This window comes from Salvelinus alpinus, chromosome 19, assembly GCF_045679555.1.
Source record: "Salvelinus alpinus chromosome 19, SLU_Salpinus.1, whole genome shotgun sequence".
NCBI lineage: Eukaryota > Metazoa > Chordata > Actinopteri > Salmoniformes > Salmonidae > Salvelinus > Salvelinus alpinus.
The window spans coordinates 9673978-9691290 of NC_092104.1; the positions used below are offsets into that span (position 1 = coordinate 9673978).

The following is a 17313-nucleotide window of genomic DNA, read 5'->3' on the forward strand; positions in this document are numbered from 1 at the left end:
TGGTATGCAAATTGGAGTGGGTCTAGGGTTTCTGGGATAATGGTGTTGATGTGAGCCATGCCCAGCCTTTCAAAGCACTTCATGGCTACAGACGTGAGTGCTACGGGTCGGTAGTCATTTAGGCAGGTTACGTTAGTGTTCTTGGGCACAGGGACTATGGTGGTCTGCTTGGAACATGTTGGTATTACAGACTCAGACAGGGAGACATTGAAAATGTCAGTGAAGACACTTGCCAGTTGTCAGCGTATGCTCGGAATACACGTCCTGGTAGTCCGTCTGGCCCTGCAGCCTTGTGAATGTTGACCTGTTTAAAATTCTTAGTCACATCGGCTGTTGAAAAGCGTGATCACACAGTCGTCCGGAACAGCTGATGCTCTCGTGTGTGTTTCAGTGTTACTTGCCTCGAAGCGAGCATAGAAGTAATTTAGCTCGTCTGGTAGACTCTCGGCTGTGCTTCCCTTTGTAGTCTATAAGTTCTCAAGCCGTGCCACATCCGACGGGCGTCGGAGCCTGTGTAGTACAATTCGATCTTAGTCCTGTATGGATGCTTTGCCTTTGATGGTTCGTCGGAGGGCATAGCGGGATTTATTATAAGCCTCCGGGTTAGAGTCCCACTCCTCGAAAGCGGCAGCTCTACCCTTTAGCTCTGTGCGGATGTTGCCTGTAATCCATGGCTTCTGGTTGGGATATGTATGTACAGTCACTGTGGGGACGATGTCATCTTTGCACTTATTGATGAAGCCAGTGACTAATGTGGTGTAATGCCATAGGAAGAATCACGGAAACATATTCTAGTCTGTGCTAGCAAAACAGTCCTGTAGTTTAGCATCTGCTTCATCTGACCTGCTTTAATTTTTGCTTGTAAATAGGAATCAGGAGGATAGAATTATGGTCAGATTTGCCAAATGGAGGGCGAGGGAGAGCTTTGTACTCATCTCTGTGTGTGGAGTAAAGGTGGTCTAGAGTTTTTTTTCCTCTGGTTGCACATTTAACATTCTGGTAGAGATTTGGTAAGACGGATTTAAGTTTCTCTGCATTAAAGTCCCCTAACACTAGGAGCGTCACCTCTGGATGAGCGTTTTCCTGTTTGCTTATGGCGGTATACAGCTCATTGAGTGCGGTCTTAGTGCCAGCATCGGTCTCTGGTGGTATGTAGACTGCTACGAAAAATAGAGATGAAAACTATCTAGGTAGATAGTGTGATCTACAGCTTATCATGAGATACTCTACCTCAGGCGAGCAAAACCTTGAGACATCCTTAGATATTGTGCACCAGCTGTTGTTTACAAATATACATAGACTGCCACCCCTTGTCTTACCAGAGGCTGCTGTTCTATCCTGCAGTGTAAAACCCCCCAGCTCTATGTTCTTCATGCCGTCGTTCAGCCACGACTCAGTGAAACATAAGATATAACAGTTTTTAATGTCCCGTTGGTAGTTTAATCTTGCTACTAGGGCATCGATTTTATTTTCCTATGAGTGCACGTTGGCCAATAGGACGGATGGCAGTGGGGGTTTACTCACTCGCCTACGAATTCTCAGAAGGCAGCCCAACCTCCGCCCCCTTTTTCTCCGTCTTCTCTTCACGCAAATGACGGGGATTTGGGCCTGTTTCTGGGAAAGCAGTATATCCTTCACATCGGACTCATTAAAGGAAAAAGCTTCTTCCAGCTCATGGTGAGTAATCGCTTTGCAATAAAGGGGGAATATAAGCAGACAATTACATTTTTTAACTCACTTTGTTGTGCTGTGCTCACTTGAACAGGAAGGTGGCACGGCGGTCCATTGTGGACAAATTTTGTCATCAAACTTTGTCATCAAAGTCTGGCATTCTCTGGATATATGGTGTTTTCAAGACAACTGAGAACTTGGAAAAAAACAAGTTTGAATCATGATGATGTCAGTGATCTTCAGGTCGTAGCTCTAGAAAGAGGCCCGAGTTCCCGACAAACAATTCCGAGTTGGATGACCGTTCAAAACTTATTTTCCCAGTCGGAGTTTGTTTTTTCCCGATTTCCCAGTTGTCTTGAACTCACTGAAGTCAGATTTCCCAGTTTCGAGTTAAGTTTTTGTTGAGCGCGGCAGAAATCATGCTGGATTGACAGCATGGCAATGTTGAATGTTTATCATTTTAAGCTCGGAAAAGAGACCCTTAAACCCAGACTTGGGACGACACCCACTCCACTGAATAGCAGGCTAGTGATTTCTTTGCAATTCTTGCAGTTAGCCATTGATTCCTTCCGAAACACTCAACTTGTTGTGTAATGTTTATGTCCAATGGCCGATGAGCACCGATACGTTTTGTCTACAATGACAAGGATTAAAAAGGATTTTGCAAGTAGATTGTCGAACTTCATTCATGATGATGACTGCTAGCTAAGATTTTGCAAGTATGATGTTAACATGATCAGTCCAATCAATGTAACTGTAGATATGTGATTTTATCTGTGGCAAATGATCTTGAGCCTTCTTGGATGGGCATTTCTAATGTAAATCTATGGGGGTACCCAAGGGACTTGAATTTTCTAACTCTACCCTTAGATTTGGCGGTGAAGTAGTGTCCCCATGAGTGACAGAACACTGAGCCAATCACGGCGCAACTAAAGAACATTGCCAACCCCTATGTTCCGTGCCCCACCACCACAGAAAGCACTGAGCTAGGCTGAAACAACTGCATTTTGGAGCAAAAAAGAGACCATGTTTGTATGCGGATTTATTAACTCAATGATTATTATTTATTTTTTTACATTGTTTGCAAACTGATATGTGACACGTATTAATGCCAAAATAACATGAAAACAGGCAACCCCCCGTCCCCCAAAAAATGTGGGTCTCATCCCCACCTGCCCTGAATGACAGGTCGCCACTGATGGTGTCCCTCTCTGGGGCCTGGTTCACAAACAGCCTTTGGATCCTACCACTTAAGACTAGGGCCTAGCCACTATAGGTCTGCCAGGAACAGGTATAAGCAGTGTTGAATATTCCACCTATCAGAAGGCAAGATGGGTCTACAACCACGCTGTTTACACCTATCCAATTCTTTTAGATCTAATTAAAGTACCTAGTGTTGTTTCTGGACAGGGATGAATGATCATATTGTGGTAATATTGTCAATCTTATCTACTACCTTGAAACACATTCATATAATGTGAGTGTACCCTGTAAGGTTGAATGGGTTGTTCCTCCCGAGTCCCTACTTTCATCACTTGAATTCTGTTCTGTGAGATTTCTTCACCTGTTGCTGATTAAGACCTCCCTAACGTCATTTTCTTACCGCAGTAAATCTGTCATATTACTTATATTAAAGAACCTACATAGTCTTAGCCCACAACGAGTCCATGACCGTGGAATCTGATTTGTTGGATGGAGAAAAGAAGACAAACACTCATCCTCCTCAGCAAAGAACTTTTTTATTTACCGTTGAAAGGAACTTGGTAGAATATTACAGCAGAACTCACGAGGTAAACAGCTGCCATTTCATGTAACACAATACAGGAATAAGGTTGTAGTTAAAACTCATGTGTATATATAATATTTTTTTTTTATATCAGTAGAAAAAAAACTATTGCTCCCAGATGTTGTTTGTATGACACATGCTATGCTGAAGGGTAAAAGTAAAGCCAATAGGAGAAGGTTTACACACACACACAGAGGGAAATGTGATGGTTGAGGATGATGTAATTTCCTGAATAAGGTTAAAAATGCCATTACTTTTTGTATGTATGTTGACCAGAATTAAACTTTTGATCCTTTGATCGTTGTCAAAAGATGTTTTATAAATACCAACATACAGCAATCAGAAAAATGCTCAATAAAAGAGCAGGCATGCTAAAAAAAAAGTATAGACCAACCACTGAAATAAGAAGCCTGGATGGTATTCAGTCATGTCTTATTGTCAACTGAAAGAGAACCAACTTGAGAGAAAATGTAAAAGTGATGGATTGAGAGAAGGGGGGCAAAGGGGCTTGATGGATATTCTTTCTGTCCAATGGACAGGAAGTGAGAGGACAGATTTGAGACAGACTACTTGAATGGGATTGGATCTAAGTGTATTGTGTACAATTTAAAAATAAAAATAAATGTGTTTGTTAATGTTATCACTTCCATATCGTTTTCTATGCTCTTCATTTTTCATTCAGGGAATAAAATAAAACGTTAGAAATCTCCCCGGATGATTGCATCCAAGCTTTAGTGTTTTAAATAGCTTATACCAGTTCAGTTTAGGCAGCAATACTCAATACATTTTACATATCATCTAATAGACATATTTCTATATATTTATTTTGAAAAATAATTTAAGACAGGAATTAAGCCTAGTCTTGGACTAAAAATCAATTTCAATGGAGATTCTGCATTGAGCATAATTTTCAGTCCAGGACTAGGTTTAATCTGTGTCCGGGAAACCACCCCTAGAAACAAAGACCAGTGCCAGTCATCCTAGCTTAAGCAATCTTCATTCGGAGTCACCAAGATCTAACAGGTTGCTGGATTTGACATTCAAGACTCCCATCCTTGTGGTTGACAATACAGGGCAGACACAGGTCTCGTCCTAGTAAAATGTCCATAGATAGATCATGTTCATCCCTACAGGCACACAGGCCAAAAGACAGAACCATAGACTGTATGGAAAGATCATAGAACCAGTATGACAACCATCTACTATGGGAGCTGAGCAGCATTAGTCTAAATGAGGGTGAGGGAATCCCCTGCTTTTCAATTCATGACGCACTGCATGCAGCCACGTGTGGTCACGACGACTACCCAACCAACCAATGGGTCTGTTTCCTTTTTTTTCTGTTACTAGGGCCTGTGTGTCACTGATGCTGGTCTGGTGGTTGTCTTGCTTAGCCTGGTCCCAGGAGTTGGTAAGACTGAACAAACAGATCTGAGACCAGGCAATTTTTTCTCTGTTCTGTCTATGCCCAATTCTGTGTCCTACTTAGAACAATGATTCAGATTATTCCAAAACAATACAGTTGTTCTCTGACTGTAAAAACCACTTAAAAACCAGAACACACAGCAATGTATTAGATAAGCTGAGATTCACATCTCTTTGCTCAGAAACACCACATTTTCACTTTTTTTTGGTTATTATATACAGCACATAGTTCTGGTCCAAGTTGTTTAGAGTTAAAAATAGATATTCTACCGGTAAAAGAGACCAGTGGCCTAATGTCACGTTCTGAAACATTGTGAGACTGGATTTGCTGGGCTAACAACATGAGTGGGGTTACTTTTTACATGGACAATCTTTAATTTTTTTAATCAAAGGAAAATCTCATATGATCCAACTATTAATAGCTAGCACAAATGACCTGGTACCACCAGGGCAGTTTAAAACCCTGATGATAAATGAGTTCACTGAGGTGTGCAATTGTTTTTGATTGATTGACTTTAACAATTTGTTTATGATGACTGTGATCTTTTAATGTTATGTATATGTTATTGTATCTTTTTTCTTCTTCATCTTGTAGTTTTATCTATTATTTTATGTCCTCAGGGCACCATTGAAAATGAGACCCTGGTCGCAAATTGGGCTCCTCTGATTAAATAAAACTTAATTAAAAAAAACATGGACCTAACCTTTATAACGCATTTATCTTATATAGACAGTATTTCCAGGTCAAATATACTTTTTGTACTCCACTGTTTTTTTTGTTTTTTTTTAGCATTTAGGTTCGATTCATACGTCATGCACAAAATAGGTCTTCTATCCAAGCTTTGCGTCACGTTGTCAGACAGCTTGATCAGATTGCACAGCCGGCTTGATCAGTCGTCGTCCACCTCGTCTCCCTCCGACTCTTCTCCTCCTGCAACTCCTCCTCCTGGTCTCCTTTCAAACATTTTATCCTTCGGTCTCTCCTGTATCTCTTTCATCTCGTCGGCATAACGGGAGAATGCGCCTCCAAACTTGCCCCACGCTTTGAACGGGATAGTGATAGAGTTTCTATAGCTGGGTTTGACTTCGCTCACCCTCATGAAAACTCCGTATTTGTTGGACCCGACGTCGAAGAAGAACCGTTTGGAGTCCACCATGATAGAGGTGCCCTCCGGAAGCTCGCTGTAGCCCCCTGCTCCTCCGCCACCGGCGAGTTCCTCGTCATCTCCTCCGTAGTCGTCTATATGTTTGGCTAGGGCGTCACGGAACTCTATTAACCCTTGGGCCGGGAGGGCGATGGTTTGCCCGGACTGCATGCCACCAGGGACTCCGCCACTTCCTACTCCGAACCCAGGGCCTCGGTTGAGGGTCTGCCTGATGCGGAGGAACCTCCCCCGCTGGTTCTCTTTCAGATCGAGGTAGTATTTTCGGTTCTCTCGAACCAGGAACTCACTTTTCAAGGCCCGCCTAGGCCCACTGTCATCCCCGCCGGATGACTGAGCGATCTGCTCAGGGCTGCTAGGCCCAAGTTGGGCGTAGTGCTCTATAAAATCCCCCAGGTAGTCACGGAACTCGGCGGCAACTGACATGGAAAGGGTCAGACGACTTTTCGAGCCCCCGGCGCCGACCTCGGCGATTTTGATGAATCTGCCCTTCGCATTCTGCTTTACATCCAGGTAGAAGCGTTTGTTCTGGATATCCAGTCGCTTTGAGGCCAGCTCCTGGGTCTCCTGGTCCCGCTGGTAGTGCTGAAACCCGCCGCCTCCACCCCCTACGCCACCACTGCTGCCACCGCGCTCACTCCCACTGTCCCCGTCGGCCATCTTCGCCACCAGCAGCCAGATTCTCTCCTTCCTAGGTTCTGCTCCCCGCCCCCCGCGTGCTTAACCAATTCGCAGAGTAACATACCGTTGAATACTGCGTTCTGATAGGCCAATCGCCTGCCAATTACAACAGCAGTCCGCAAACTGTTGATTTTCTACTGGTAGATTCCTCTTGTCAGTCAATAAATGGTGCTCTCCTAATTCGATGAAATCAACGATTTCCCCCGATTATTTATCGTAATCGGTTTACTTTTCTAATGCATTGAAAACCTCGTCGTCTTAAAATGACTTGAAACGAATAGATACTCAGGCAAACTAGTAAAATACTGCTGAGTATTTTAAATTCATTGTGCACTAGCTAATTCGTTACCCATTGATTTTGTAGACCAATTGTGATGAAAATAAATATTTTAGGACATCCAATCAGTTTGCAACTGCATCAATCATTATCAAAGACGAGTGCTTTGAGTATTTCTGAATATGCAATATCCAGATGTGCGCATGCACGTAATATATTTCAGCATTTTTTTAGTCAATCACGTGAATAATATTGATAATCAATACAAGTACATTTTGAGTGGCAATATCTAGCTCTGCAGTCCAGCCTACTTGGTCTCGTGCGCAAAGGACATGCCGAAGTTGCGGTGGGGGATGGGTAAAATGTGTACAAGCAGCGTTGTGATTGGGCAGAAAAAAGATTCAAAGAAACAACACGAATTCCCATTGGTCAATGTCCACTCGCGAGGAGTCCCGGGCATAGCTTTTACGAGCCTGAAGGGCTTTATTGTTTCTCTTCGTCTTCAACAGAAATTGTTTCCGAGCTCCTCAGTTCCACAACCAAATAACAATACGCTGAAATGGTAACGTTATGTGGTTATTATTTGTAGTGATCCTTTTAATAACGGCTGCTTTATATATCATTTGTTGTAGTTGCATTACTGGCTACTGCTGCTTCAAATTACCTAAAAATAAATGCGAAGCTAGCGTTAGCCAGCTACAGTAAGCTAACAAGTTTGCATTACTAACCGATACCTACTTAGAGATATTCAGGTTACTTTTTAACATACTTGTGAAACTTTTAGTTTTATTTGTTTGGTAATTGCTGGTATTGTTAATTCATGTTAGAAATATATCTTACTTTGACTATTTTTGCGTTCATATTATTTGGGTGAACGGCTATTAGGCTACCAACGTTAGCTAGCTAGATACCCTAACGTTAGCTAGCTGACAATTTGTTTTCAAGTACGGTCGGGTTGTCCCGCGGCTGCTGTTATCTACCAAATCAAATGTTAATATTGCCACCTGTCGAAGTTGTCTCGCTACTAATTCTTCCTTTTAGGGTTGATCAATTTCAGGAAGTGGTAAATGCATTGGGTTTATCAATCCCTCGACATGACTACTTTATTACAATAGTGTGAATGTTGGTAAAATGTGTGTTAGCCACGCACCTAGTTACCACCTCAACTGTGCTAAAGCATGCTTCAGTGCCTTTTCATAGCAACGTTTTGATTCCAGCTGCTGGTTAGTAACTGGCGGGAAACCGTATGCCCTCAAGAACAGGGTGATTCAGCTGGAATGCTAGCTAACAATCATCATAAATAGCTATTTTAATATGGACCTGTTAATCAATCTTAAGTGTTGTCTTTATTTTGAGTGACAGCCATTGGTGAGTTATGACCCAAAATTGTCAACACGTTTCTGTACAATAATAAAATATAACTTTTATTTATGGAGCACATTTATTATAGGGGATGCATTTCAATGTAATCCACAATTAAAATGAAGGTGAGAGAAACATTAAGTTTCCTATTTGATAGGTTCAATTAGTAAAACAATAAAATAAGTACCCGAGACTAGCAAATACATCGTGTGTATGAGAGCACTTGCGTTTTACTGTAACTGCTAGCAAGTGTTGGTTTGTGACCAGCGCGGTATTTCAGGAGTTTTAGCAGGTGTTATTTAAAGACATTTTGGGAAACAGTGCTCGCATGCAAATTACATTTCTGTCTTACTCAAGTCCCATTTTACTTATTCTTTTTATAATATTCTGTGTTTTGCTCCCTATATTCCAGGCTGGCGGTAAGGCAGGAAAAGACAGTGGTAAGGCCAAGGCGAAAGCTGTGTCACGCTCCCAGAGAGCTGGACTGCAGGTAAGATTGAATACCTCTACAGAGATCCGGATGCAGTTCACCTTGCATGCCATTCATTATTTTCAAAGCAAGAGTAGCAACGCTTTCTGCGTGTTTCCAGCATTTACAGTAAAGTTTCAATGTTCATGTGTACTCCAATTGCTAGAAGCCATTCATCCCCTCCCCATTGTCACCTAACCTCACATCTGTTTTGTTCCTGCCAGTTCCCAGTGGGGCGTATCCACAGGCACTTAAAGACCCGTACTACCAGCCACGGGCGTGTAGGAGCCACAGCGGCTGTATATAGTGCTGCCATCCTTGAGTATCTCACCGCTGAGGTGAGACACAAACAAGTTCCCGAACTGTCATTGGTTTGAATGGTATCAGGGATAACACAATATACATTTGTAAAAAAAATCTTGTATTCTTTTGAATTTAGCAACATGACTTGGTACACATGCAGTGCCTTTGGAAAGTATTCAGACCCATTGACTGTTCCCCATTTTGTTAAATTTACTTAAAAAAAAAAAAATGCGTTTCTGCAAATGTATATTAAAAAAAAAAGGTGAAATATCACATTTACAAAAGTATTCAGACCCTTTACTCAGTACTTTGTTGAAGCAGCTTTGGCAGCAATTACAGCATCGAGTCTAATTAGGTATGATGCTACAATCTTGTTTCTCATGGTCTGAGAGCCTTTAGGTGCCTTTTGGCAAACTCCAAGCGGGCTGTCGTGACTTTTAATGAGGGCTCCTGAGTGGCGCAGCAGTCTTTAAGGCACTGCATCTCGGTGCTAGAGGCGTCACTAAAGACTGGTTCGATTCCAGGCTGTATCACAAACGGCCTACCCCGGCCCCTGCGCACAATTTGCTCGGGGCCGGGGTAGGCCGTAATTGTAAATAAGATTTTGTTCTTAACTGACTTACCTAGTTAAATTAATATACTGGGTGAGTTTGGTCTGGCCACTCTACCATAAAGGCCTAATTGGTAGAGTGCTGCAGAGATGGTTGTCCTTCTGGAAGTTTCTCCCATCTCCGCAGAGGAGCTCTGTCAGTGACCATCGGGTTCTTGGGCACCTCCCTGGCCCTTCTCCCCCGATTGTTCAGTTTGGACATACGGCCAGCTCGAGACCCTTAGTGGTTCTGAACTTTTTCCATAAAAAAAAATGGATGCCACTGTTCTTGGGTACCTTCAATGCTTCACATTTTTTGGTACCCTTCCCCAGGTCTGTGCTTAGACACAATCTTGTCTCGGAGCTCTACGGACAATTCCTTTGACCTCATGGCTTGGTTCTTGCTCTGACATGCACTGTCAACTGTGGGATATTTTTAAATAGATGTGTGCCTTTCCAAATCGTTTCCAAATAATTTACTACAGGTGGACTCCAATCAAGTTGTAGAAACATCTCAAGGATGATCAATGGAAGCAGGATGCACCTGAGCTCAATTTTGAGTTTCATAGTAAAGGGTCTGAATACTTATGTAAATAAGGTATTTCTGTTTATTTTAATACATTTGAGGAAATTCCTAAACCTGTTCGCTTTGTCATTATGGGGTTTTGTGTGTAGATTGCTGAGTATTTGTATTTAATCCATTTTAGAATAAGGCTGTAACAATGTGTTAAGTCAAGCGGTCTGAATAGTTTCTGGAGGTGTGTGTGTATATATACACCTACTCATTCAAGGGTTTTTATAAAAATGTTGCTATTTTCTACATTGTAGAATAATAGTGAAGACAAACAATGAAATAACAACCCCCCCCCCCCCCCCCCAAAAAAGCTATTTGTACACTCTTGGCATTCACTCAACCAGCTTCATGAGGAATGCTTTTCCAACAGTCTTGGAACTGAATTGGGTTGAGGTCGGGTGATTGTGGAGGCTAGGTCACAAGATACAGCACTCCATCACTCTCCTTGGTCAAATAGCCCTTACACCACCACCTCCATGCTTCATGGTGGAAACCACACAATCTGTGAGAGTCCATTAACCTACTCTGCTTCTCACAAAGATACGGCGGTTGGAACCAAAAATCACTTTCGGACTCATCAGACCAAAGGACAGATTACCACTGGTCTAATGTCCATTGCGTGTGTTTCTTGGCCCAAGGAAGTCTCTTATTATTGGTGTCCTTTAGTAGTGGTTTCTTTGCAGCAATTTGACCATGAAGGCCTGATTCACGCTGTCTTTGAACAGTTAACGTTGAGATGTGTCTGTTACTTGAACTCTGAAGCATTTATTTGGGCTGCTGAGAGGTTGGTAATTCTAATGAACTTATCCTCTGCAGCAGAGGTAACTGGGTTTTCTATTCCTGTGGAGGTCCTCATGAGAGCCAGTTTCATCATAGCGCTTGATGGTTTTTGCGGTTGCACTTGAGTAAACTTTCAAAGTTCTTGAAATTTTCCACATTGACTGACCTTCATGTCTTTAAATGATGGGCTGTCATTTCTCTGCTTATTTGAGCTGTTCTTGCCATAATATGGACTTGGTCTTTTACCAAATAGCCCTATCTTCTGTATACCCCGCTACCTTGTCACAACACAACTGATTGGCTCAAATGCATTCATTTGTGAAATTTCTTTCCCTCTTAACTTTCAACAAGGTACACACCTGTTCATTGAAATGCCTTCCAGGTGACTACCCCATGAAGCTGGTCGATAGAATGCTAAGTGTGTGCAAAGCTGTCATCGGGGCAAAGGGTGGCTACTTTGAAGAATATAAAATGTATTTAGAGTTTAACTTTTTTTTTTGTTACTACGTGATTCCATATGTTATATTTCATAGTTCTGATGTAGAACATACTAAAAATAAAGAAACCCTTGAATGGGTAGGTAGGTATCTGAACTTTTGACTGCTACTGTGTGGACACCCCTTCAAATTTGTGGATTTGGCTATGGCTGACGGTGTATAAAATCAAGCACACAGCCATGTGATCTCCATAGACAAACATTGGCAGTAGAATGGCCTTACTGAAGAGCTCAGTGACTTTCAATGTGGCACGGACATAGGATGCCACCTTAGCAACAAGTCAGTTCAAATTTCTGCCCTGCTAGAGCTGCCCCGGACAACTAAGTGTTGTTGTGAAGTGGAAACGTCTAGGAGCAAAAACTGCTCAGCCACGAAGTGGTAGGCCACAATAGCTCACTGAACAGGACCACCAAGTGCTGAAGCACGTAAAAATCATCTGTCCTCTGTAACACTCACCAGAGTTCCTAATTGCCTTGAAGCAACGTCGGCATAACTGGTGTAAAGCCCGCCGGCATTGGACTCTGGAGCAGTAGAAACACGCTCTCGGAGTGCTGAATCATGCTTCACCATCTGGCAGTCCGACGGGACAACTCGGGGTTTGGTGGATGCCAGGAGAACATTAGCATAGTGCCAACTGTAAAGTTTGGTGGAGGAATACTGATCTGGGTCTTTTTCTTTCTTCTGGTTTGGGCTTGGCCTCTTAGTTCCAGTGAAGGGAAATCTGAACACTACAGCATACAATTACATTCTAGACGATTCTGTGCTTCCAACTTTGGCAACAGTTTGGGGAGGGCCTTTTCCTGTTTCAGCATTACAATGCCCCTGTGTACAAAGCAAGGTCTGTGCTGAAATGGTTTGTTGAGATCGGTGTGGAAGAACTTGACTGGCCTGCACAGAGCCCTGACCTCAACCCCATCTAACACATTTTGGAGGAATTGGAACACCGACTGCCAGCCAGGCCTAATCGCCTAACATCAGTGCCTGACCTCATTAATGCTCTTGTGGCTGAATGGAAGCAAGTCCCCACAGCAATGTTCATCATCTAGTGGAAAGCATTCCCGGAAGAGTGGAGGCTGTTAAAGCAACAAAGGGGGGACCAATTCCATATTAATGACCAAGATTTTGGAATGAGATGTTCGATGAGCAGGTGTCATGCAGTGTATTTGGAGTACTATGTAGGTAGAGAACATTGAACAAAGCTGTCAATAATAAAATTTACAAATGCAGATTATAGCTCCCAAGCTCTCGATTTCAGTTGATCACAGATACATGTTTTTGTTTCGAGTGGAGTTATATACATTATCGTATCCTGATTGGCTGACTTGTTTCCAGGTACTAGAGTTGGCGGGTAACGCCTCTAAAGATCTGAAGGTGAAGCGTATCACTCCCCGCCACTTGCAGCTCGCTATCCGTGGAGACGAGGAGTTGGACTCCCTCATCAAGGCCACCATAGCTGGAGGCGGTGGGTTCAGAAAGAACACTGTTATTAAATTACTTGCATGCGCGAGCCCCAACACAACTCACGCATATTTGCCTGTATTTATTTTAATTAGTATTTATTTGAGTCAACACTTGATGTACATGCATGAACAACATCCCATCTCCATTTATCTTTAACATACTCTCACTTGTATTCCTATCTAACCACTGGTGTCTCTGTTTCCAGGTGTGATCCCCCACATCCACAAGTCCCTGATCGGGAAGAAGGGCCAGCAGAAGACTGCATAGAGTAGACAGACGCCATTTTGTTGATCGGAACTGTGGAGGCGTGTGTTCGGACTGGACTGTTCGACGACGTGTGTTCGGACTCTAACCTGACCAACAGGACTTCACATTGATCCTTTTTATATTACTATTAGCTAACAATGAGTGATTGGTAGTTTTTTTTCCGTTAGTGTAATATTTCCCATAATTAGAGAAGGATAAAATATGTATGTTATTTTTGGACAGGGGAAATCATACTTTTTTCAGTTGACTTGTTTGATTGGCAGGGCTTCAAATGTTTTGTATTGAAATGGAATTGTTAAAACCCATTTTTTTATAAAAACAAAGCTGTCGTTTGTGGTTATTAACAAATTTTCATCGTTACTTTCCGTCTGTCTGTACCATATTGGTTTATAAGAGAAAATATTTGTCATGCACAGTGCCTTTGAAGTATTCAACCCCTTGACTTACTCCACTATTTTTATCAGCCTGATTTCAGAATGGTTTAAATATTTCTCAACATGCAAATACCTCATAGCGACAAAATGAAAACATGTTATTTTAAGTTTTAGCAACAATGAAAATGAAATAGATCTCATTTACTGAAATCAATACTTTGCAGAAGCGCCTTTGGTAGTGATTACACCTTTCAGTCGTCGGGTATGTCTGTCAAATTTGCACATCTGGATTCCCCCCCCCACCCAACGCTCTTAAGTTATACTGACCAGAAATATAAACAACATGTAAAGTGTTGGTACCATGTTTCATGAGCTGAAATAAAAAATCCCAGAAATGTCCAATTTTTACACAGCTTATTATTCTCACATTTTGTGTGCAAATTTGTTTACATCTCAAGTGAGCGTTTCTCCTTTGCCAAAAATAATCCGGGCACACGACATCTGTGGCATATCAAGAAGCTGGTTAAAGAGCATGATCATTACACCGGTGCACCTTGTGCTGGGGACAAAAGGCCACTTTAAAGTGTGCCATTTTGTCACAATGCCACAGATCTCAAGTTGAGAGGGAGCGTGCAATTGGCATGCTGGCTGCAGTAATGTCCACCAGAGTTGTTGGCGGAGAATTGAATTTTATTTTTTCTACCATAAGCTGCCTCCGATGTCGTTTAAAAGAATTTGTCAGTACGTCCAACCGGCCGCAGACCACATGTAACCACACCAGCCCAGGATATCCACATGCGGGATCGCCTGAGGAGTATTTTTGTGAAGTCCTTCATTCTGATTGGCTGAGCCTGGCTGCCAAATTGGTAGACCTATGCCATCCCAGGTCCACCCATGGCTGCACCCCTGCCCAGTCGGGATATCCATAGATTAAGGCCTAATGATTTTTTTTTCAATTGATCGATTTCCTTATTTTAATTGTAATTCAGTAAAATCTTAGAAACTTGTTGCATGTTGCTTTTATATTTTTGTTCAGTATAGACTGCTGTTCACCGCTGCTCCCAAAACTTCCAAGTCTTTCCTCAGATTTGAAATGGGATTCAAGTCTGGGCTTTGGTTGGGCCACTCGAGGACTTTCACATACTTGTTCTAAAACCGTTCCAACGTTGCTTTGGCTGTATGCTTGGGGCCATTGTCCTATTAGAACATCGATCCTCGCCCCAGTCTAAGGTAGTCTGCACTGGAGCAGGTTCTCATCAAGGATTTGCCTGTATTTGGCTCCATTCGTTGTTCCCTCTGTCTTTACCAGTCTCTCTGCCTCTGAAAAGCATCCCCATGGCATAATGCTGCCGCTACCGGGCTTCACGGTAGGTATGGTGTTTAGATGGGTGATGAGCGGTGCTTTGTTTTCTCCAGACAGCACTTTGCATTCAGGCCAAAGAGTAACAAAAATTTGTCTCATCAGATCATCAAATCTTTTGCCTTATGATCTGTCTTGCATGTGGCTTTTCGCTAACTATAGGTGTGCAGTCATCATCCTTTTTTCTCAGGACTGGCCACTCCCATAAAGCCCAGATTGGTGAAGTGCTGTAGAGACTGATGTTTTTCTGGTAGGTTTTTCCACCTCAGCCAAGGAACTCTAGTTCTGTCAGAGTGGTCATTGGGTTCTTGGTCACCTGCCCTTAGCCGGTTGCTCAGTTTGGTCGGACAGCCAGCTCTAGGCAGATTCTAAGGCAGTTCCATATTGTTTCCATTTCACAATGATTGAGACCACTGTGTTTTTGGAAACGTCGTAGTATAGCTTCTGCTCTGACATGCACTTTTTCATTAGTATCATGGCGTTCAAACATTTTGTTTGTGCATGCCGCCACCTACTGTGTCTGGTTTAACATGTTACATTTTTTAAATATAAAATTAAAAAGGAACGGGGAAAAGGAATAAACTGCACCACCAACTAACCTTGCACCTGTATACCACAATTACATACCACCAACTAACCCTCCACCTATATACCACTATTACATACCACCAACTAACCTTGCACCTGTATACCACAATTACATACCACCAACTAACCTTGCACCTATATACCACTATTACATACCACCAACTAACCTTGCACCTATATACCACTATTACATACCACCAACTAACCTTGCACCTATATACCACTATTACATACCACCAACTAACCTTGCACCTATATACCACTATTACATACCACCAACTAACCTTACACCTATATACCACCAACTTACCTTGCACCTATATACCACTATTACATACCACCAACTAACCTTGCACCTATATACCACTATTACATACCACCAACTAACCTTACACCTATATACCACCAACTTACCTTGCACCTATATACCACTATTACATACCACCAACTAACCTTGCACCTATATACCGCTATTACATACCACCAACTAACCTTGCACCTATATACCACTATTACATACCACCAACTAACCCTCCACCTGTATATACCACTATTTCATAAAAATGTAAATCACCATTCTACTTCTTTGACCCTAACTGATCCTACACCAGGCCAATGGTGACCTGGGAGGACGTGATTCTTTAAACACACCTTGTAACTCTTCTGCAGTAAGACGTCTTACACCCATGTACTCTGCAGCTGCCACCATAACATCTATTCTCTGTGATTTACGATCCATTTCTGTGATACAGTTCATCGCCATGGCAATGAATGCTAAGAAGCCAATCTTACTGAAGCACAAATGTATATCACTCTGTATTGGCCTAGGCCTACTACTGCTCATCATCCTCTACTCTCTTCACCGCCTGGTATGGCAACTGCTCAGCATCTGACTGTAAGGCGCTACAGAGGGTAGTGAGTACAGCCCTGTACATCACCAGGGCCAAGCTTCCTGGCATTCAGGACCTCTATACCACGCGGTGTCAGAGGAAGTCCCCAAAAATTGTCAGACTCCAGTCACCCAAGTAATAGATTGTTCTCTTTGCTACCACACGGAAAGCGGTACCGGAGTGCCAAGTCTAGGACCAAAAGGCTCCTTCACAGCTTCTACCCCCAAGCCATAAGACTGCTGAACAGTTAATCAAATGGCCACCCAAACTATTTGCATTGACCCCCCCCCCCCCTCTGCTGCTACTCGCTGTTTATTATCTATGCATAGTCACTTTACAAATTACCTCGCCTAACCTGTACCCCCGCACATTGACTTGGTACTGGTACCCCCTGTACATAGCTTTGTTTTTGTTATGTGATTTTCTTGTGTGACTTTAAAAAAAATAATGTTTTACTTCAGTTTATTTAGTAAATATTCTATTTCTTCAACTGCATTGTTGGTTAGTGTCTTAACGACTGTTCCACAGGTGCATGTTCATTAATTGTTTATGGTTCATTGAACAAGCATGGGAAACAGTGTTTAAACCCTTTACAATGAAGATCTGTGAAGTTATTTGGATTTTTACAAATGATCTTTGAAAGACAGGTTCTTTCTTTTTTTAAATTGTTGCACTTTAGTTATATTTTTGTTCAGTGTATATACGCAACCAGGATGCCTTTATTCTGGTGACATGATCATCGATGCTTGGCTGCAGTTTGACAAATAAAAATGATCTCATTATTTTGTCCATAATTATC

The 17313-nt window shown here is 42.3% G+C and overlaps 2 protein-coding genes across 3 annotated transcripts; one reads left to right on the forward strand and one right to left on the reverse strand.

Moving 5' to 3' along the window:
* Positions 1-3393: 3393 nt before the first annotated feature.
* On the reverse strand, positions 3394-6758 carry LOC139545001 (transcriptional regulator protein Pur-beta). Its single transcript, XM_071352304.1, has one exon. The coding sequence runs from the start codon at positions 6700-6702 to the stop codon at positions 5770-5772; it is 933 nt and encodes a 310-aa protein (XP_071208405.1). The 5' UTR covers positions 6703-6758; the 3' UTR covers positions 3394-5769.
* A 516-nt stretch (positions 6759-7274) lies between these two features.
* LOC139545002 (histone H2A.V) lies at positions 7275-13625 on the forward strand. Of its 2 annotated transcripts, XM_071352306.1 has the most exons (5): positions 7275-7562; positions 8775-8852; positions 9056-9169; positions 12907-13036; positions 13241-13625. In XM_071352306.1, the coding sequence occupies exons 1-5, from the start codon at positions 7560-7562 to the stop codon at positions 13300-13302; spliced, it is 387 nt and encodes a 128-aa protein (XP_071208407.1). In that variant the 5' UTR covers positions 7275-7559; the 3' UTR covers positions 13303-13625. The 2 variants fall into 2 exon arrangements, with proteins under 2 accessions (XP_071208407.1, XP_071208406.1); XM_071352305.1 differs by lacking the exons at positions 7275-7562; positions 8775-8852 and having other exon boundaries at positions 8957-9169.
* Positions 13626-17313: the final 3688 nt, after the last annotated feature.